Source organism: Falco rusticolus, chromosome 1, assembly GCF_015220075.1.
Source record: "Falco rusticolus isolate bFalRus1 chromosome 1, bFalRus1.pri, whole genome shotgun sequence".
Taxonomy (NCBI): Eukaryota; Metazoa; Chordata; class Aves; order Falconiformes; family Falconidae; genus Falco; species Falco rusticolus.
Window position 1 is genome coordinate 44,771,588 of NC_051187.1, and position 24,248 is coordinate 44,795,835.

The following is a 24,248-nucleotide window of genomic DNA, read 5'->3' on the forward strand; positions in this document are numbered from 1 at the left end:
ATACAAAAGAAATTGGCATTAGTTATTTCAAGGAGATCTACAATACAGCATGCAGTTCTGTTTATTAACATATAATCCTTCAAAAGAGCTTTTAGTGTGTTAGAAGTAAAGCAGAGAGTAGGGGAGGAAATCTGACCTGCATTAAACAGCTACAAATTCATTGCATGGAAAAAAGCCAAACCAGATTAACAGGCTGTCACTCTAGCAAAAGGCCTCAGCTGCCACCCTTCTATGTCATTCAGCTGCTGTCATTTTAGGTGAGGTTGGTCCATTTAAAAAGAGGCAGACTGCTCCTGACACATACACGTACACATACATGTGAGTATGTACGCACATATATACACAACTACATATAGGTATAGACACATATATATGAATCCTGAGATATAAAAATATATGCCTATATAAATATGTATTTTTATATATATATAAAAACACATACATATTAAAAAACCCTTTCTCTTACAAAACGTCACATGCAAAAGAGAGGAGGAAAAGAGCAAAGAAATCGTTGTCATCCCAGAGGTCCAGTTGTTGCAGGGCTGGAATGCGGAGCATTCACCCCCTTCAGCCTCACCTACCCTGGAAAGCAGCAGTGAGCATTATCTCTAAACAAGGTAGCATGCGATGTTTCAGACTCCAGTAGGCGCAGTAAGAATTTCTATAGATTACAAACCACTATGGATAATTTAAGTCTCTTTTCGCTGACTTGCTCATGCATTTTTTCATTGCCTTTACTGATACCCATATTCAGTAACACAAAAAGGAAGTTTGCATTACAATGGCATACACATCAGCCTTATCTGCCAAAATGTATGCAACACTTGACCCATTGACTTGCAAGTCCTTCCACAAAAATCAGCTTCTACTCATAGTACATGATGCTAATGTACATTTATAGACAAATTCTGCAAGTCAAACACAAACATCCACTGCATTGTGTCTTGTAGTTCTCAAATCTGTTTCCACTGAAATATTTTGGAACCTTTCAGCAAATGTGAACAGATTTGAAGGTTAAGAAACAGTCAAAAATATAGGTAGCTCCCAGAATCATACATCCAAAGGCTTATACTAGTTGTCATTTTGATGATGTAAGAAGCGTAAAAGCTCCACAATACACTATTTATGCACCTTGCAATACAAGTCCCAAACTGAGGCAGTAAATCCATTTAATTTCAAAAAAAAAAAGGCATAACCATTCATCTTTGCAAAAGCAAGCACTATCATAAATCAATTCCATGTTGCAAGTGAAGAATAGTAACAAATGAGAAATTAGATATAACATGAACAAACCTCTTCAGTATTTCCCCTCCTAAGCATTAGTTTGCAGTTTTCTACCAAAATAACAAATGGAAGGCAAGCTCAAAATGCATTCAAGTTATGCTTTCAAGTAAAGAGTAGGTACATAAATTCTAAATAAAAGCCCTGTCCATTTTCGTTGTTCACCAAACTGTGTGAAAATACTGAAAAGTATTTTAACATTAAATAGGCTTATTTTCTGTAAAATAATCTCTTAAGACAGAAGTGCATAAGCAATGCATGGTCCCATGTTGGACCTCCTCAGAGATACGACAGCGGACAGAAGGTAGAAAGGAGAAGCTTTGGAACACATTGGAGCTACAATAATTACTTGTACATAGCTAATCAAGGATGCAACTGTTGAACAAGCCTTCCTTACACTTCATAATTCAGAACAGACTTTCTGTCAAATTGATTGCCCAGTTTCAAAATTCATGAAAAAAACAATTAGTCTGTATTAGTTATAGGAACGAATGTTTTGCCATGTAAAAACAAAGCCATTTGTTATGCTGACAGATGGAAATGAGTCTCCCAGTTCTGAATGGATACTTTCTCTTCTCATTTCAGTACTCAGAACAGGGAAAGATCCATTCTCAATAAAATGTTAGATTGAATCATTCAGAGGACAAATGGTCGTAACTCTGAGACCCTCAGAGGCCACCAGTCTGTGAATAATACGTACTCGGCCTGAAGGGACCTGTATCAAATCCTTGCAACATTGAAAACCAAAAATTTTCTCTTTGCAGGCAGCTTTCTTGTCTGTGGAAAAAAACGTACCAGAATGGCACCAGAGATGAGTTTGTGCTCCAAAACATATTTCCTCAAGGCTAGAAACACTCCAGCCTTCTCTTTTTAACTGCTTAATGAATCATCACCCCCAAAAAATGTCCCAACAAACACCATTTCTGTATTACATCAAATTCCATGTATGTTTTGAATGATCATGCAAAGAATCATGTTTATTTAAAACACTGGAGTAACTCTAAAACTTATGATAAATAGACATTTGGTAACATATTATCACTGGGTATTAATCATACTACTACACAAAGACTGTTTTAAAGAAATCATTAGGCTATCTTCCCTGAAACATCACAGAATTAAAAAAAAAAAATTATTGGGTTTTTTTTTTTCTCTTCTAGAGTTAATTCATGGAGTTATTTTACACTTCGCTAGTCTTATGGGCCCAGCAGACAATAGGTCACTGTCTTAACAAGAGCAGGAAAGAGAGAGGAGGACAGAAGAGAGAGGGAGAAAGAATGAAAACCGTTACTGGAAGCTTTCAGTTTAGAAGCCTAATACCCAATTCCAACAGTTATATTAGAAGTTTTGTAAAAAATAGTGTCTCATGACTCCCTAGTTTCTTCTCTTTATCCAAGAAACTTGATTATAAATATACAAGAGTGTCTCTGGAGATTAGCTAGATCCCTGCAACGGCCTTTCCTAACTCAGCTTTCTTCAGAACTCTCCTATCAAATGTAAATTTTACAGCATGTTGAAAAAAAGTTTTTCTCACTTTCCAGTAGCACCTGTCTGGCTATTAACACCATTTTACAGCCAAAAATGTAATTACATCTTGTCTTATATCAACATAAATACCTTCCTAATGCAGGTCATCTGTTGCCCTATGTCACTGTTTGCTTTCACAGTTTATCACAGTGGGTTCCAAGCACCCAAAAACGGCTGTCATCTCAGCTGGAGCTGGGCCATGCTTTCTCAACTGTAGCCATGGCTGCAGAATTCACCACCAAAAAAGTTGAAGAGGGGAAAAAAATAAAAAAGTTCTTTGGCTGTGCTTTAGGCACACATCACAGTTCCTAATCTTCAGACTAATCTGATTTATCCACCTGTCTCTGTTGCTGAGCATTTCCTATACCCTTTACTGGTGAACAGACTGCAAGATGCAGTGTTTTACTCATTACTGACTTTTTCATGATGTCTTTACAACCAAATGCTTACACATATTTCCATTGTGATTTAATTAATAAAACTGTTCAATGCCTTCCAACAAGTATCTTAGACACTAGCATTAAGTATTTCTCCACAGCTATAATTCTAGAAGTATTGTATTCTGGACACAAGTGTATAAATAGGCAAAAAAACCCGCTTCGTCAGCTGAACACTGATCAACTATCAACTCCCAAAAGTCAAAATACTTGAAGTCTCATCGACAGACCAATAGCATATTATGTCCATATTAAGGAATTCAGGGGTAAGAGTGTTCCTGACAGCCATGAGAGTTCTGTCTGATGAATTATTCAGAGATGACCACCGCTTTTTACATCATTTAAATTCAGAAGTTTGATTTGTCTCAAGCATTACAAATTTTCCGTTTTAATCAGGAAATAGGGGAATTAAAAATCAAAAGGGGAAAGCCAGACAGAATAGAACAGAATCTGCTAGAAATTTTAACAACTAGAAGAGAATTGAGAAAGAATAAAAATAAAATATGAAGTATCTGAATTTACATGAAATAAGAGATTATGGCAGAAATGCATTATGAAACATTCAGCAAATGTATATATTTACCAATTCAAAGACTATTTTATATCAAACTACCTTTCTTTGAAGGGGATTAGGTATATAGTATATCCAGGACACACCACACATTTCTATTCATTAAAAAAACATACATAGTTCAGACTTATCCTGGGCTAATGAATTTATGCTAGTGATCAATGGCATCATTTAAAACATATTTTTTAAATTACCAGGAAAAAAATGTTTTCAACTCAGGAGAAAAGGGAAGAACATTTAATTCAGAACTGAAAAAGGCAAGGAAAAAAATGGTTCTGAAGGATTCCAACCTAATGCTTTGAACTCCATGAATTATAGTCCGGTCTTTCCCCAACATACTGCATTGGCCTGATTTCTTCCTGGATCCCACTCATAATATTAATAGATCATTTAAACAATCCAATAAATAAATAAATAAATAGATAGATAGATAGATAAATACACCTTTGAAAATCAGCTATCACTTTGAAGAAAACCCAAATTTAACTGACTATAAATGTGTAGACGTTCAGCATGTCCACAAAACACAACTTCTGAACTACAAAGCTTACACAAACTACAAAGCTATCATTGCCAATCCTACCTGGCACAGCCGCATAGATCCTGAAAATACATAACGAACTTCATTTGCAAGGCATTTTGAGAACTGGAACATGTCAATGCTTATTCTTGTAAAAAGTCAAAATACGTGACAATTCCTGCTGGCACTACCAGGCCTACACGAAATGACTACTGGTGTGTTTCTAGGAGGAAGCTCTCTTGTGTGCATATACATATTTACTACAAATAATGAGTAAACCTTGAAAGCTTCTTGCTAATGTAAAATATAAATTTAAAAGTAGAAAGTGTTACTATATGTAAAGATGATCAGAGAAATGTGATGCCTAGAAAAAATAATACGCTTTAGAGAAGGTAAACATGTTAATTTGTTTCTATGAGATTTCTATGAGATTAGACTTTTTTTCATCTTTCACAATTGCTTAAGAAAAACATCAAAGTAGTCATAATGAGAAAAATTGAAAGTCTAAACTGTCTTAACAGTTATTTTACTCTCTTTCCAAACCACATCACTTATACAATCTACTGTTTCTTATTACTTGTTCATAGTTGTTACCAGTTATTAAAGGTAAACAATGAAATATTTCATTTCAGTTTTGATAAAATATTATAGCAAACAAACACTAATAACAGGGCCTGGTAATACCTCTTGCTAGCATTATCAGAATTCTCCAGATTCAGATTTTTAACCGCTATCAAGTAGCCTGGGGCAGAATTCAAATCCCAGATGCTTTTGGCTGACTTCCAGCCTGGGGACACGGGCAGATGCATCTGTTTTGTTGTGTTGTTTTACACAAGGTAACATACCTATGTACATGTGCATCTGCAAACACACAAGAAAAACACTAAGCAAAATGCCACTACTAACACCAGGTGGTATCCTGCCACAGTCAGATTATTATGGTCTAGTCTCATTGGGTAATTGCAAAGACCACTGTTGTGCCAGTATTTCCTCACATTTTCAGCTTCACTCATGTCTAACTTTATTCAGTGATACATGTCCTCAGATGATGTAAACTTCCGTCGCTCCGATCTGCCTCAGTGAAATTGCACTTCTAACTAAAAGGACACACATTTTTGCAAAAGCAAGGTCTTAAACACTGTTCTGCAAAACATTAAGCAGCACAGTTTGGCAAGAAAGTACCCATAATGTTAAACAAATGTTGTAGCACAAAGTGATAATTTCATAACTAATGCAATCTATTAAGAGACCAGAGTGAAAAAAATACGAGTGTACACTGCATGTAATTCATATCACATTACAAGTGGGATTTGAAAAAATAGCAACAAAACTTGAGATAAAAAAATTAATCTAGTCAAAATATAGGAAGACTTAGTAAATTTGCTTTTTTCCTCCCTTTCTCACAAAGTTTATTTGCCTCCGCTGTTATCTAAATATATATATTTATATATGCGTTCCATGTATTTTCTACAGACATTACCATTCAGAACAGTATTTTAACACAGGACAGCAGTTTATGCTTGTGTAAATAAAACAAATTCAAAGATTCAAAGCTACCAGGAAAATGATAAGGGAAAAGGCCACTCATTTTCATACCAAAATACTATTCACTGCACCTGGTCAGTGTATGCTCAGGGGCACTCACAGATATACAAAGTAATTTTCTATACCTGAGAAGAAGTGTGCCTTGAAGCCTTTCTTTGACACAGTGTTGTCAGATCTGAACTCAATTCGCATGTTGTTGTACTGAGAGGTGATAACTTCAGGCACTTCTGTACCGCAGAATTTACCATGTAGTTTAGAATCAGAAGAAAGGCCACTACGAATCTCCACATAATCATATTTGCAAACCTGAGAAAAGAAAGAAAAAAATTTTGGGCTAACCAAAAGAAAAGCATGAAGTTGTTTACAAATGCAAGAACTCTGACTGGTATATGCTGCTCGGAAATAGGTTAATAATAACTTTTTTTTCTATTCCCTGACTCTGAAAACATTTGTAAATGCTTACAAACATTCACTGATTTTGTGTAAGAACATTTCAAGGTGATTAAGGCAGAGCTATACTATGCATTACATTCAAAACTATATTTTGATAGATACTAATCCGTGTTTAGTACCTAAATTTCAAGATGCTTAGTAGCCTTTCCATTTAATCTAAAAAGTAAAAATTCCAGTGACATTACCGTAAAATCTAAGAATATTTACCCTAAAAATTATACCTATCTTTGTGCTACAAACCACATACCCAGAACCTACAAACCTAATGCTTGCATCTTATAGACTTTTTTAAAAAATAGTAATTTTCACTTAGAAACTTAAAAGGTAAGTTTTTATCATAACGTATTTAAGACATTCATTTATTTACAAATATATAAATCTGCACTATTAAAACCATACATCTTTAATAGCAGCATAGCTATAATTTGGAAGGCTGATGCATGTAATTTTCATTAAAAGGTTAAAAACCAAGTGAAATAATGTAATAAAAAAGCCTTATGCAAGACCTACTACTCGTGATAATACTTTCAATGCATAATCCCTTGGCCAACCTAAAGCCTTCCACCTCAAAACTTCTAAGCTTCTTAGGCTCAACTATCAATCATTTAATCAAAAATGTCCCAGTTGTCTGCAATTAATAGCTTAAGAGAAAACAGTGGCCAGGAGGATTCATACAGAGCTTAGATCATCCATTAAATCCAAGTTATATTTGATGAATCACAATTTGTAGTCAAACAAGAAATGTCAGGGGAGCTGGAGGAGAACTGCAGAAAAGGATGTGTGTTGGCTTTTGCTGCTCTCTCTTCCTACAAATTATTAAATTATTATCAACATTTCATATTGTTTATAATAGAATACTTCTAGACCTAGATTAAATTTTCATTGTTACTGCAACAATTTTCATATGTTGCAGAGCTGGAAAGTGACTAATTTGGGTGAAACTACTTTTATACAATATAAAGCACATAAGATTCATAAAACCCGAGTTACTGCCACATGCTGATTTAGAGTAACTGTAAGATAAATTCATATTAATGTATGCAATTTTCAAATATAGCTCACAATGTTAATAAATCCCAGCAACATCAGTGGTGAATTTTGATGGTTGTATATTTTTTGATTAGAAATGAAATGTAATTTCAGATAGGTCTAACTTCCTTCATACTATACAATTACATTTAACTTGTAATTTTTTAAAAAATAAACTAAAATTGTGAAATGTAAACATAAAATATTAAAATTATAATATTGGAAAAGCCATATTAAACTTGGTCCTAAATGGAGTTCCTATAACAAAAAAAATTACAGCATTTTATGTCTGCACTCAGAAAATATATTAGAATGTTCCAGATATTTGGTGTTTCTTCTGATTTTCACATGTATCATTCTTACTACTAATATTTAACAGTATAAAGCTGAGATTTTGCAGCACATGAGAGGACCAAAGTTCTAAATTATGAAAAACATTATCTATATATTTTTCATATCTGCTTATTTATGTGTCTTGTGTGACATTAGAAAACTGATTTAACCGCATTACACCGCAAGTGTCTTCCTTGAAAATATGGCTTAAGTACCAAGAAAGTGCAGGAAAAATGTTCTACGACTGTTGAAATGGTAATTAAATTTTAACCCTTTGGCATCTGTAAGTTTTTTATTACAACTTTTGCAGTTCTTGTAATAATGGTAATAGGACACCAGTGTAAGATATAAATAATTAAAAGTTTGAATTCCATGGAATTTGAACCCACCCCAAATTATTTTTAAAAAGTAATAAAAGTCTCACATTGCTCCCTCTGCAAATAATTTTGAGATATTTTGGGGAAACCACAGCTGGGTTGTTTGTTCGTTATAAATTAAACTCCAGCTTTTGCCACTTCAGATCTCAGGCCCAACATACGGCCCATCCTCACATCAAATCTGTTGCTACAAATTTGTTTAGTCAGAAATAATATCCTGGGATTCGTGTTCTTAAGGCCATGTGAATAACATCCCGATAGCCTTGATGGCAGGTGGCGTGTGGCAGGGGAACTCAACGGTATGGCAGAGCAGCGCCTAGGAAGCAAAACAGAGGCTGAAAAGTCGGTGTGGAAACCTGTGTTTTACTGATCCACATGCAAAAAACCCTGCAACCCCCACCACTTTGTTTAAAGCTCCAGGAAGCAGCCCCTACCACATGGCGGGCTCTGCCCTGCCCCTCTCCTGCCCCTGGGACGGTTCCCCAGGCCTCTGGCTGCCCAGCTCAGACTGCTACTGCTCTGCCCTGCCCTAGTCCTGCTACTGCTGCTTTTAAAATACTTCTCCCCCGAGAGACCTGTAAGTGATTTAAATGCTCCCTCGCTCTGTAACTAACCACAGCTTCTGTGTATTCTTTGTAGTCACAGTCTGCAAAGATGATTTGGTTTCTCCATATTTTCTCCTCTTGAATTCTTTCCAATATACCTCAGCCATTTGCTCTGTTTCACTTTGTTGATAAAAAAAAGTCAGCTGAGACTCAGCACAGAACATTTCTTTTAAATTTCTTGTAATACATACACATTTAGATGATATGTAAAAGAGAGCTCTTCTCTCCATGTTTGTTTTGAAAGAATCCAGAAACAGTCCCAAAACGAAAACTGGAATATCTGTGGTTATTGTCAGCGTATGGAAGGTCAGCAAGGGTTTCATAAGATAATACCTATTTATGAACATCGTTAAAACTGTTCAGTGTGTAACATCATGCAGATCTTTGTTCACAGTTACTTACTTCATTCCCTTCTAACTCAAAAAATTCAAACTTCATTGAAATTCTGTATTGCGTTGGGGCAACCACCTGCCACACACAGTTTTTGTTCGGCGGATACTCTTTAGGCCACCCTGGTGTGGTTATAGTCCCATTTAGCTTTGTCAGGAGTCCTCCACAAGCAGCTGTAAAATTAAAAGGGAGAGCATCGTTTCTTGACTGAAACTGCTTTACTATAAACAGAAGTATGCTGAGAAGATTCAGTCCTCTCATTACTTATACTCTGCAATGCCCAGGCAGACTAATCAGAATCTTGGTTTATCATGCTTGGTGCAAACAAAGAGAAAGAGACAGGCCCTATCTTGAACAGCTCGCAGGTTTGTGGACAGAGATAAGTTTCAGGACTACACAAGGCGTTATCATATTAATTCTTTTCCCTTCCCTCCAGAGACTCTGGTTATTCTCTCACAGCCTTTCCCATGCAAGTCCTCTGACCTCACCACCCTCCCCAGGACCTTGACCACCCCTCTTCTGACAGACAGTCTGCTTAAGATGCACTTCGCATTTCCCCAGCTTCTCTCCTTGATTATTGACCCAGAATCAGCCCTACCTGTCTCATATTATATAGCTGTATATGCATCCCATAACCTACTAGATAGTGTCACTTTGGGATAGCAGTCATGCAGTCTTCAGTCACAATTACTTTTGCTGAAATATGGACGTTCAAGTAACAGAAAATACCTATCTTTTTCAAATATATGCCAAATAGTCACCTCCATACAACAGAACAATACTGTTCTATGTTTGTGAATGCAGTTCAGATAGCAAAGGACCTTTTTTAATCTTTTCCACCTGTGGAAATTTATTTATTTTTTTTAAAGGAAAGTAATGGGGTTTGAAGGGATTCTCGATCACACTCTGCTGCACTGATACCATTACAGCACTGTCACAGTGCTGGGAATCATCCACAAATCTTTCTAAAGAGCTGGTGGGGGGAAGCACCACCTTCTTCCAACTGCTCCATGCTACTGCTGAATGTTTGAAAAACTGGGTGTTCCTGTCAAGCTGATGGTCTCACACACTACATCTACATCATCCAACACAGCTGGGAGAACTCTCCAGTTTGTGTCAGGGCCCATCTGGCCAACACAGAACACACACCAGTCTTCCTCCTCCTGCCTCAGGTCAGCAGGCAGACTAAACCAAATTCCTTACATAAATTTGGGCTCATGATCAAAGGCCCAGAGATCAAACCTCTGTCTTCATGGTTCTCCTTAGATTAACCCTACTTTCTGTATACTGCCTAATATGCAGATATCAAAATAAATTCTTTTTCCAATGTAGTCACCATTTAAGTGGTGGTGGAGGGTAGAACAACTGAAAAAAACACCTAGCTTGCTGAAATCCATGTTCTAATATCACTGTAGTTGAGGACTATCACCCCCTCATGCACACACACACCCCAAACAAACAAACCAACCCAAGCCCACAGAACCAAAAGCACACAAAACAGAACAAAAAGTACAAAAACCTAAGCAAAACTGCCCCAGATTGTGACAAATCATGAATTAAAGCCTGGAAATTGGAAAAAAGAGACCAGTGAATCGCATCAGAAGAAAACCATAGCCATGAGCACTCCAATTTTCAAACTCCATTTGCTACTTTGCTACTCAGACAGCTGAACTGAGATAAGAATAATCTGTGCTATCCCTCAATTTATTGCTTATGAATAAAAACTGAACAATAATCGGTGCATAATGATCAAGAGCTTTCGCTTCTTTCCTTTGATATGAAATACGTATAGAATGCAAAAGCTTATCTCAGTCCAATCCTATGTTTACACAGACTTCCACTTATCAGGTTTTTAGTTCTCCAATGATTATTTGAACACACTTTGCTCACCCTGAAAAGTACAACTTGTTTCCAGCAAGAAAAGCGCACAATCCTACTGCGAGGGGAAAGGATTTCTCTGAGCTGTCAGCTGGAATACAGGAGCCTGCTCTTCCAGTCTGCCAGCTTCCCAGTCACACCCCAGCCAGAGATGGTCAGGGGGACCATTAGATACTCCAATTCTGAGACAGTGGCACATTGCTCTGCTGAGGCATGTCTCCTCATGCACGGTGGGAGACTTTGCTTTGAGTATGAATAATGTAACAAGTGGTTTGGGAAGGTACAAAATCCTGCTTCGCATCATTCCTAATCAACTAACAGCAGAACCTGCAAAGCTAAATTAAGTGACAGACATCGGATGAACACGACAGCTGTGGGCAGACATTACCCTGGCACCACCACTTAAAAGGGAGCACTGGTTTTCCAAGTTGGGTTCCACAGCCTCACACTGCTAGGGCCCAGCGTATGAAAGGCGTAGTGTTTCACACGGGCAATGGCACTCCGCGAGCTCCGAGAGCCCCCGCACAGCCACACACCCTACCTTCGCAGCTCTTCTTGTCAGGACCAAGCTCATAGCCAGGGTCGCAGGCGCACTGGTAGCTGCCCAAAGTATTTACGCAGCGCTGCTCACAGCCACCATTGTCAGGTTTGGCACATTCATCTTCCTCTGCCAAGACAGGGAATAATGCAAAGAAGTGTTAGGTAAGTACCTTCCTCAGCTGCAATTGCTGGATCAATATTAACCAAGAAAGCTGTATGCTTGCCATTATAAGCCACACGACATAACACACTGTGGTTGCTGACTAGAGGATTTTCAAATGCTAAGGAGACCTGCAATGGAGAAAATAGAAATTTGTCCTTTGTGGGGTTTAGGTGGTTTTTTTTTACAACAATACCTACCGACAGCTGCAGACCTAATTTATAACCACTTTGTGGGCAGCATACAATAATTCAGGCAGCTGTAATCTAAAGGTTGTATAAAGTGTTGAAAGAAAGATTGAAAATCCACAGCAGGGTCACTTGAAGGGCACTTTATCTCCCACAGAATCAATTTGTGCATTATCCCGAATTCATACTCAAAAACAGATTAACAGAATCCTCAAATCCCAGGTTTTCATTCTACTGATATTAAAGGGAACAAGATGCATGGGGATGGGGGAGGGAAAGGAATAATGTATTATCTCTACTAGATCTGAAGTATACCCACGAGATTCATCATTAATATATTCCTCAGATGTTGAATATTGTTTCCTTACACTAGGACAAGCAATTTCTTAGGAATAAAATGGAACTCCCACTCTCATGTGTACAGCCTTCAAGCTCGTAATTGTCTACAGTGAAAACAAGAGTTAAGGGTGAGAAAAGCTTCAGCTTGCGGCTTTTCAAAAGAGCAAAAAGGTTCTCCTGGTGGTGCGAGCTGTATTTCAGGTGTCACCATGGCCACATCACTGCTCCTGGCCTTCGCGCTGCCACGGGCAGCACCGGGTAAGGGGCACGCTGCCACACACCAGACGCTGCAGGTACAGCTGCACTTGCGTGACACACACAGCCCCCCAAACTGCAGGAAGACTGTGAGGCCATTGGCCACTGCGATTTCTCAGCTGTTTTGTTTTTAATTTCTTGCCTACAGAAAGTAATAAATTCATAAACCAGCCTAATGCAGCAAATGAATTAGAAAACCCACAACATTTAGCCAAAAGAAAAAACTTAACAGAAAAGGCTCATTTGTGATTATACTATTTAACTGTATACTTGATAAAGCCATGCCAAAAAAGCCATTTTTTTACAAGATTAGATATGTGTCAAAGGCGTTTCAAAACTAAGCTGATTATTTGTACCTGAAGAGAGCAAGAAGTTGCACTAAATGTGTTCTCTCATTCTTTGGCCATATTTCACAGGGACATTCAAATACCTCTACTGTTCTTGATAAAATTGTATGCCTGGGAAAAAAACGTGCTGGAGACAGTACAGAACTGATATTAGTAAAACTAGGTTGAGAGATATTTTTAATACCCTGAAATAATTTTTCTACTACAAAACCGAGTGATAAGGACTTCACAGCTCCCAAAATATGCTTTAACATTTACCTTTAAAAAAGTTAGCTGCAAACCCTGCTTTGTTAACAGTTCCATCAGAAACAAACTTCATCCACAAGGTATTAGAGGTAGATCTAATGTCTTCCGGCTTGTCATAGCCACAAAAGTGACCAATTAAAGGACTGTTCTCATTCGTTCCATCCCGAATTTCCAAGTAGTCATATGCACAATTATCATGCCTTTCAATCTGTAAGAAATTTTAAAGCAACCTATTTGAACTTGACCATAAATATCAAATATCAATTAGACAACACACAGAATAGAAATTTTTCATAGTTAAGGTTAGGGTTTTCTGCTCAGGGTGCAGACATCAGGAAGATGAACAAACTTGACTGGACTGTTTTCAACTATACCTGTTTTCTACAAGAGAAAAATGTTGAGATGTTACACGGAACTCGACAGTCTAACTGGAAAAAGAGTAACTAAACTAAGACATGCTCACCTTTAAGCCTACTAATGTTCTATCAAATTCCTACTCTGAGCTCAAGTAAAGTACTCTATTCTCACATACACTCAAGTATACAAGATTAATTGTTCAATAACTAAATAGGCCTGAAATATTAATAGAGTTTGAAATATTGAAAAGCTCAAATTTGATTAATATGAGTATGATTTTTATACATTATCAACCTGTGCTATTTCAGGTGATGATCAATATTTTATTTTCTTCCTTTATCCTCAACACTGTGCAAAATTTTGCATTTGTCACTACCCATTGATGTTGCAGGGTAACTAAATAATTACAGTGTATTAACAGTTTGGGGAGTCTGTAGAATTTGATCCAAACACACTTCTAAAATTATCAGCTCTTAAGTAGCTAATAGAACAGATGACAAAAAAATTAAAATCATTTTTCTGCAGCTAATATGCCTGGTCCCTGCTGCATGATTCCCGATTTCAGGTGTATTTTGACTTTATGGGTCAATGAGTGAACCTTTGCCATACTGATGGAGATACCTATTGAAACCAGAACTGAAAATGTCTCTCTCATTAAACATCCTGCCAGATGACATCCAAACATAGACTAATGTGTGAATGGACACGTGTGCATTTCTACTTTTGTAGCAAGCCTTGTGCTCTTTGCATAATAGTATTTACAGAGTCAGTCAGAGTGGGAATTGCACCAAGGAGAAAGCAGGAGCAGCCCAAATATGATACCATCTGGAGGCTAGATAATTTATGATGCCTGTCTTTATTGAGAGAGTATCTTTCCCAACAGAATTAAAAACCCTCTTGATCTGGGTCATTTTACTGCAGGATTACTGCACGTTACTCAAGTAATATAGCATGTTAGTTATAAAAGAATTAACTAAGTTCAAACATTCAAAAATAATTCCTCTAAGAAAACTATTGTTCAACGAACTGGCTGAATTGTGAGGTAGCTGTAGGGATTGGGGTGGAGGGGCAGGACCACAGTCAGGGAGAAGGGGTTGGAGAAGCCTCAGATTTAATTCAGCACATCCAAATTCTGTTAAAATGACAAAGAAGTGAAAGCCAAACCAAACCCAGAAAAATCCACATCTCTGGATAGTTTTCCTGTTAGCATGAGTGGCTGCTGGTATTCTGCTCTAACTGTGCATTACAACCAACACTAAGCTCAGTAACCACAACACACTAAGGAGCTTTCATTTAGCACATTAGGATTTCTGCTTCTTTTATGTAAGATGGAAAATTTGGGGATGGGCCTGATTGATTGTATTTCATCTTAATAGCATCAAAATATGGCACTCACAAAATTTGTCTGTCTTCTTTCCAACTTTTCAAGCATTTACATATGTACTTTCTCCCACTCACTTCTCTGGCACAATCCTTATAGCCATTTACAGTAATTTCTTAGGTGTTTGCTCAGGAATTGCTTTGGGTCAGAGTTTGGGAAATGAATGAGAAAAGTCATGAAGGCCTGGGATGCAACCACCTATTGCTGACTTCAGTGGCAAAAAACCCATGCAGTCAGGTGTGTGTCTACCTGAGCACTGATGCTTTTGACACTGTGATACCAATTCCAAATTTTCATTAATCTAAAGCTTAAACATCGGATATCTTATTCCAATGTGAAACAAATTCTGCCTTGTTTTCTCAGTAAAAATCATACTGCACTCTGATGTAGAAAGAACTGACCTGGTCCAAAGCCCACTAATATCAATGCAGGAATTGTGTATTTTCCACTTGTGTATTTTCCCCACGCGTCTGTGGTCATTTTACTACTCAAGACTAAATTAACGTCTGTTTTTTCCATGTTTCCATGTTCTATGGGGCAATATGCAAATTAAGATTTTTACACAGGCCAAGTGCAACTCTGAGTTACCTGTACCAAATTCCCATTGAGTTGGATTTTTAGTTTCTTTTCTGAGAATCACTCTATTTTGGGCAGAAATCGACAGCTAAAAACACATTTTGTACAGCAGTAAGTTGCTAAACTTTCTAAGACTATAAATATCAACCAACTTATAAAGTGCTACTGATTTTCAATAAAATAATTCAACAGGTGGACATTCTACTTCATTTATTTTTAGCGTACTACTACCGCAAGTGATGCCATTATTATTATCAATATTATTATATTAAGAGATTAAATCATTACACCTATATATAAACTAACAGATAAGTATTGTGGTTTTGAGAAATCATAAGTGGTGTTAAGGCACTTGGCAACCCATGAAAAAGAACCATGTGCTTTGCTTATCTCTACTTCAGGTTTTAAGATGTCATGGTACTCTCCTCTGCGAACACTGCCATACAAAGACCTATTACACTTGCAACAGTCTCTTATTCTTTCTACTACTATGGTAGAAAATCTCAAGTTAATTAAAGGACTTCCAGTGAGTGTAGTTGTAACTGGACTGATCCTGTAAACCTTATTTATTGGAACATTAAAGTTTTACAAAATTTATATTACATGCGGATAGGAAGAAATATGCAAAATGTTCGAAAATGCAAAAAAGCATAAACACGTTTTACAGAAAAATTCATTGCTTATAGGAGAATGGAGGACACTATCAGCTCCTGAAGGCCTTGAAGGAAACCCACAATTTGAATGGCATTGGAGAACTAAGTTGAGAAAATACTAGAAAAATTCCTAAAACAGACACATAAGCACATAAGCGCAAGAAAACTGTAAGTAATCTCCTGGTGAAATGGAAAGCCAGAAATGTTCTCAATATCCATTCTAAAAAGAAAAGAAAATTCCTTGTACATAGTTTCAGTTTTGAAAAAAAAATATTTCAGACTAAAATATATTTGTTTGAAATTCCAGAGTAGCTTTGTTTTGTAGCAGTCCCCCTATATATATAAATAATTAAACAAAAGAGGATCCGAAGAGCAAATCCAGAAGCGATCCTATTTCAGGAGAAATTTCTTCCAATTACTTTCTGACAGGGCTAACTTATTTCTTGATAGTGTCAAATTTCAGTACAGGTAAACATATCCGACTCAGGTCATAGACTTCAGTCATAAAAGGTGGGACATGCGCATCAGAAGATCACATAAACTTTATTCCCTGGCTTATGTAAAAATAATTTAAATGAACACTACTGGCACAAAGATTAACAGGGCCACTCAAATGAGGAAGATTAACAAGGCTTGGCTTGACAAGCCCTCTGGACGGCCTTAGCTGGTGAGACTGCATGCCAACAGAAGTTCTTTAAAAAATTAAATAAAACCACAAGAACCACTAATTTGCAAACGATAGTATCATAAAGGTGACTATAATGAAGCGAAAAGATGAAGTTACCAGTCCCAGCATCTCCGTTGTCATCCAGATACCAGAAAGCGTAGCGGCCCATCAAGCAGCCAAATAAGAAGAGGGTAATCCCACACAGTGCAAAAATGCATTGCCCACAGCAGGCAAAACAAGATGACTCATTGATAACAGTTTGAAATTGAAATTCTGAGCTTCCCTAGTGCCTTCATTTCAGTGTAAAGGTTATTTAAACAGTTATTTTTCCTAGCATTACATATGGATAATGAGAATTCCTCTTACTTAACTGTACCTTTCAAAGGACAGAGAAGTAATTTTCTCACAAACATGCTGCAATAACTCTTTGGCCTGACATTTACTTTTCTTGATCTCAGCTGGCACGAAGAACTGTGATTTTTAAACAACTTTTTGTTTTACTGGGCAGTGCACCAAGGATTCAGTCCAGAGAGGGACTTAGTACCAAAAACCAGAACACCTCCGTGCAGGCACTTGGACCTGAAATGGAAATCAGGCCCGATGGTGGATGTCTAGGCCAGGCACTTCAGAGGAGTCTCCAAAGCAGCTCCCACTCTCAGCAGAGCGCTCTGCAGATGAGCCAGTAAGAAATGCCGCAAAGACAGATGTAACAGAAGCCTTGCGCCTTTTGGGGCACCTCATTTGGTGCTCAAGGGCATCTTGCCACTCTGGAACTGCAGCTCAGACTCTCTCTGGAAAAGCATGTACCTTTCAAGTCTCTACTGTTGGAAATTTTTTTTTTGTTTCAAAACATATCTAGCAGAGGCATTAACTTGGGAGTCCTACTCAACTACACCTCTGCTCAATTTCCTCTTTGTTCTTACGAGGTGTCAGTCCACATGTTTCCCCTCTAGAGAGTGCCATAATACTAAATAGTCTGGGGGAAAAACTGGACTAAATTGTGCTCTCATTTGCTGGTCTTTCCTATTTCCTATATGGCAAGGCATGAACATGTCAACTTCACACCTGTAAATAGTCCATAATTTGGTGATTAGGAAGAGGTCCTGAAAGATACGAAGAGATGGAAGCTTGATTCTCCCAGAGGTGATTGATATTGAACTGGGGTAAGTTCAAGTGATAATGTACTGTACATGTGTATCAATGCTGACCATCTGCATGGAGATCAAATACTGCAGCAAGTCTCATGCAGAGGCATAGTGCCATTTCTCTTGGGATCACACTAAAAAATACTGAGCACCAATGGCAGACCAGAAAAGCTCCATATCTAGTCATTAAATTACATAAAACTGCTGAAAACATTGCTCATTTTCAACAATGCTTAAAAAGAAAGAGACAGACCTTGAGGCAGGCCATGCAGAGTCTGAACGGCATTTGGAAAACTGTTTAGTCAGGGAGATCTGATCTTGTCTGCACTGGACCCAACATTAATTCAGGATACAAAAAAAGGGAAAACTAAATATAATCTGTGAAATTATTTTAAAATTCCACTGTTTATATTCCTAATTGCTGATAAAGTCCCATACCCTTGTTATCTCATGCTCAGACTTTTCATCATCAGTTACAGCAAAAGCGTGCCATATCCCTGAAGTCTGTCTGTTAGACTAAAATTACAAGTTGGAGACTGTATCTATATTTAATATACCTGTGTTTATGTGCACTATAAAGCCAAAAAGTTTAGATCTAAAGTGTTCCTCATATCTGAACATATTTGAATGCTGAAGCACATTCAAATAAGTGACCTTGAAGTATGATACTAAATTTATCTACAGACTTCAAGGCAGTGTATTATGTATGCATAAGAAAAGGCGTATGAAATATTTTTTTGTTGTTATACAATAGTTTCCCACTGTGTAGCAATATTATACACAGAGATGTACACTAGACACAAGTATGACTCACCATGGCTTTTCTTCCCTTGCTAAATATAGGTTTGTAAACTGAATTTAAGTAGGCTTTTTTTTTTTATTTATTTCATCTCTCAACAGAAGCCAAAAACCACAGTGGTTTCTTTCCAGATAGACATTCATTTTTAACAATAAGATTTAGCAAATATAAAAAATTCCCAATTATTTAACAGAATATTAAAGCAGCCTTGCTGAACTGGATTATGTATTTGCTAAAACGTGACTATTGTCAGTACTTTAAACATTCTAATGTAAATAGCATAGAAAACATGAAAAATGTTTAACTTTCTTGAAAATTTCTGCAGAAAGGAAGGTTTCATGGAGAGTAGAACTGGATTCTAGAGCTTAGTTTTCATAGAGAATTCTGAAATTTATCCACAGGTTTAATGAGGATGCCCTTAAATGCCACTGTCACCTATCCATTAGATGCTTTTCTGAGATTAGTTAAAAGGCTTTACCTCAAATGCTTGAAAGGTTAATCCCACATTGTAGTTTTCTGACACTGTTATTTTCCACACACATTCCTTCATTGGTCTGTAGTCATCAGGATAATTGGGAGACTGGATCTGGCCTTCATTTTTGTGGATTTCGCCTCCACAGATAGCTGATGAAAGCATAAAATTCTTATTGTCAATAATGACATTTTCTGTTTGTCATGCCTAAGCTGACATTTATGCTCCCCCTTCTAGAATGAACGGTAAATTATTCTGGAGAAGACTCAAAAATTTTACCAAGTACAAATTATTGAAAACACAATCCATTTAAACTACTATACATATTTCAGTTAGTGAATATAATTCAGCATTTCTAATATCTCTAAACATGTCTATAATGCGCAGGAAGACTTTGGAATCACAGTTAATCTGAACCAACACATTTTATAGAATATATTTAAAATTTCAAAATTATTAAATTTTACTTTATGTTCACCTTTGAAATACATTTAATCAAAATTCTTCATTAATATTTACTAACCTTTAGAAAGAGACAAATGAGACAGAAATCTCATATTCTATAATAATCTATGTATTTTAACCTGCAGTTTACCACCGCAAGCTTACAATGAATTTGAAGAAACATCTAATAAAAATAAAAAATATTTTCAGGAAAAATAAATGTACTTTTCAGGGCCCATACTGGTAATCATGTAAAGATCTGTGAATATCAACTAAATAGTACAGTTTACTACCACAGATTCAATACTTGAGAAAACAGGCCCTATTTTAAACAGGTGAATGTTGACTTGCTAATCTACTCAGTGTGTGGGAGTGTCTCTATTAAGTTTTCCATATGCTCTGGGATTAAATCAGACTTTTCTGAAGAATAAACAGAAAGTACTCAAAGAAATCTCTCCACCCACTAAGTACAAGAACATGCACATTTAGTTAAACAACTGGCAAAAAATGTTTATGACTATTATTAGTGGTGTCCCTGGAAAAGAGGTCATCTGAAATCTGATCATAGGAAGATTTGCAAAATGTCCTGTCTAATAAGTTAACACCTAATGTCTCTTTTCTTAATAAAATACCTATTTCATATTAGGTTATTTGCCTTTTTTAAAAAAAAAAATATACAGAAGTATCCATTTAATATTTTTTCTCCATATTAATATTTTCCTTCATAATCAAGTCTTCAGTTCTATATCAATCTTTAATGCTATAAGAGGCTTACCTTCATAAACTGCTGCAAAACCTTTCCCAACCCAGTTGCTGCTGCTGCGGAACTCAATCCACATCCTGCTGTCGGAGGATGCAAGGACTTCTGGCAGTTTGTCACCGCAAAACCTGCCTAAAAACATGCAACTAGTAACTGCATTTTCTGCTGCCTCTGAAGCCAAATGCTGCAAACATTTATACAAGTGTTTAACATTATAGGCAGGAGCAGCATAACCACTCAGTGGAACTATTCACATGCTTATGGTTAAGCACACGTGTTTCTGCAGATCAGGACCTAATACACAAAGACTTTATTATAAAGCTTTCAGTATTTCTTTTCATAGCAATCAGGCTCGCAAGTCTAAGTATAAAACCTTAGGAGAATTAGGTAGAAAAATTATTGCTATAGATTGTTTCTACACATATAAATCAGGCACTTTGGAAGGGGAAAGAGAGTACTAATCTTAAGAGTGGAACATAATCTAGGTCACAGTAATACTGCTCATTGTGTCTAAGGGCCAAAGAGATTTAAAAACTAACATCCAAATGACCCTAGACTATATTATCCTCTTAAATTCAGCCAAGGTAGGTGAAATTTCTGTTTGTCTAGGTGACAGAGAAGGGAACAGAAGAGTAATTACTGTCTGGTCTTAACTGTTTCTTCGTCCTTTTCTTTTCAAGGCCAAGAAAATAGGCACTACTGTTAAAAAGCAGTCTTTTGTATCTGCTTCATTTTCTATTTTTTCTGCTTTTAAAGTGTGGCTGTTAGGACCCTAACAAATAGTTTTAGTCTTCATTCTAAAAACAGCAACAAAACTGACCCAAGAAGCTGGAGATGTTCATGTTTCCTATAGCCTAAAATCCCCAGTTTCAATCAGAGAAAAATCACAGGATGTCAAATTGAGCCTCTGGACCAGGCATTATGGGGTGTGAAATGTCCCATACTAACCCTCTGAATTTAGAAAAGGAGGGCTTCAGCTTCCTGCATGTTAGTTGCAACTCTAAGAATTCATTATTGCTTTGCATGTCTTTCCTCTGCAAGACCAGGGAAGAACAAGCAAAGAAGAAATAGAAGTGATCTTCTATTCATGATTTTAAAAGTACAGGAACAGAGCTCATAAGTACCACTCTACACCGGGTGCTCTCAGCCACAGCACAGTGTTCATGACGTGCTCTTTGGATTTCCTATCACATGCTCTACAGACTTGTCTGTATACTATTTACCCATTTCTGTGAAAAAAACTATGGCAGCTTCATATTTCAATATCCATAAGCAAAGCAAAAAGTTGCACATTTTTTTAGTTTTCACCCTTCCACACATGCAGCTTTGTAACAACTAGCTGCAATGAAAGGAAGGCTTGAAGTCAAATGAACGGCTTATTTGAGGCCACTCAAGAGTTTTCTACCACCTCCAAGTTTAGATACATTCTAGACACCTAAAAACCGAGAGGTTAGTTGTGGGTTCAACAGCAGGCCACTGACTGAACTCAGCGAGTACGGTAACTACGGGCAGTGCAGCATTCAACAGTTGCATACCAAGCAGAGGCGATTTTCTCCAGTAGCCATCCCTTACTTCAATATAGTCGTACCAACAGAGACTGCTCTTGTAAAGGTCCATGGTGGTGAAGTTTAAAACAATCTGCAGAGGAGAACACCTAATTAAATCACATGTGGTTAATACTAGAAAATTACTCCAACATTCTGCAGAACAGAACACAGTCTGGTCACCTGTAACAGGGTTCCAATTACTTAGACAATTAATTTCTCAATGATTTCTTCTAGTAAGTAAAAGTTATTTGGGAAAATTACAAGTTCTTTATTTACTCTTACATATTTGAGCAGATTCACAGACTACTCACATTTAATTGCCTACAGGCAGCTTTCACTGAAGAATAAAAATTTGAGAATGCTAATAAGGTAAAATAATGTGCTAATGTAATTTTAAATATGTTATTTGATAATTCTCCTGCCAATTGCTCTTCCATTCCATTCTGACTATAATCAGCACAGACAGCTGTAAAAAAAAAATTGCATTTTATTTTGGTTTGTGCTTCCTTCTACTACTGTTTTAACAAGATAATTTACTTTCAGACAAGTTAAATATTGACAATGGTGGACAGTAATGCTGAAAGCAGTATCACTAGAACAAATGATACACAGCCCCTTAATGACTCTTAATGATACTGTAATAAAGCTTTATATACAGAAATCTGAGTTCTGTGGATGTCTGGAACTTTTGAACTTGGACTCCCAATTCTACTGAGCAGATCTGTAAATAGGCATATTTTCAATACTTAATATCAGGACTAACCTAGACCATTACATTATCCCACTTTGGTTTAGAAATACTAATCCTAAACTGCCATAAACTTACACTTTTAACACAGGAATAGGATTCATGCTGGATCACAGGATGACACAATAGGTACAGTTTGGACCCTGGCTGACCGGGATAGTCTTAGCATCATGTCCTGCAATTTCAGGGGTAAGTCCAAACAAGATCAAAAATCACTTATATTTTGTATTGTAAAATCATTGCCAATTCATACCTTTCCACTGGATTTAGGTGTATTTGGAAAAAGAATTATTCTTCTTCCAAAAGAGTTCCTCAGTGTAGATTAATAAATATTTCAACCTAACTAAAAATCTTTATTCACAGATGAGCATAGAAGTGGTTTTATTTTTAGCTTTGATCCTAGAAACTCACAAGCAAAACCTGCTATTATAAAGCGAACATGAATCGCTGCACAGTAGCAAACACCTCACAGTGCAAAAACACATCTGCACGGCAGCCGAGGGAGCGGTGACTGCCGGCTGGGGGACAGGGGTTACCCCAGTGGGGTGGGGGGAGTGGGCTGCCTCCAGCTCCTCTGCAGGCACCTGTGTCTCTTCAACCACAACATAGTACAGTATTAAACCTGAAAGGCAGAACTTTTTCAGACTGTAACTTTAAGAACATTAAAACTATTAGCTATTGGAGTAAGCTAAATTTAAGATAACATACAGCTCCATGGTTTGGGTGTGTAGATGATGAAGACCATCTTTCATAGCAAGACACTGTATGTCTTAACATTAGGCTAGCAAGGCGTTGGCCTTCACTTACTTTCCACAGCATATAATTAAGTACGTCCATATGAGCAATTACATTCTCTCAAACATCTCATTTTCAATGGAGAATGGGAAACTTTTTGACTTAACCTTAAAAGCTGTATATTCCCCCATCCCGTAGCGCTGACACCACTGACTGGATGGAAGACCAGCTCGCAAGTGATTCTATTCAGCTTTCACCTTTACTGCCACGATGCCATGGGAAACAGAAAACTTCTACAAGACAACACACAAAATCCAACAGCCAGAAGTCCTGTACAATGAAGCACATTATGCTGGCAGCCACAGCCTATTGGGATGAAGGTATGGGACACGAAGTATGCCAAGGAGCATCAGGACAGCACTGAATAAACGAATACCTGTTCTGATGGTTCGGTATGGCCCAACAGTTCTATCCAGAAGCTGCTACCACAACCACAAAACTTGCAAAAGCATTGCTTAAACAGCAGTCTGCCTCTAGCACCGTGTTCTCCATGGGAACATCCCACAAACAGCTCTGGTACATTTTTAGGGTAGCAGATGCAACAAATATAGCCTGTCCTCTCTCTTCTGGCCCCTTCCTTCTGTCATTTTAGGGCCACAAAGGGAGGCAATAATATAATCTCAGATCTACATGCAAAGAATGTCTGCTTCAATGTTAGTTTGATACTTTGGAAATATATTTAGATAATATTAACTCATATCCAGGATGCCATTGGCACTCTGAATCACAAAGACCTATAACAATGAACAGTTATGAAATTGTGTGGTAGAGTTCATTCCTGAGCTCAGAGATTAAAATGGACTAATCTGAAATCAGATGCAACTGCTGTGCAATCCTTCCACTCTGTTGCAAAAGAAATTACAGTAGAAACGAATGTATGTAA

At 37.2% G+C, this 24,248-nt stretch overlaps 1 protein-coding gene across 1 annotated transcript in view; it reads right to left on the reverse strand.

The window, feature by feature from the left end:
• The window catches only part of TLL1 (tolloid like 1), a 139,086-nt gene that overhangs the window by 17,118 nt on the left and 97,720 nt on the right, over positions 1-24,248 (reverse strand). Inside the window, exons 10-16 of the mRNA XM_037377314.1 lie at positions 21,811-21,913; positions 20,291-20,407; positions 19,078-19,223; positions 13,034-13,229; positions 11,488-11,613; positions 9,081-9,241; positions 6,007-6,187 (exon numbers count right to left, since the gene is read on the reverse strand). Coding sequence (XP_037233211.1) covers positions 6,007-6,187; positions 9,081-9,241; positions 11,488-11,613; positions 13,034-13,229; positions 19,078-19,223; positions 20,291-20,407; positions 21,811-21,913 — 1,030 coding nt within the window. The remainder of the gene's footprint in view (positions 1-6,006; positions 6,188-9,080; positions 9,242-11,487; positions 11,614-13,033; positions 13,230-19,077; positions 19,224-20,290; positions 20,408-21,810; positions 21,914-24,248) is intronic.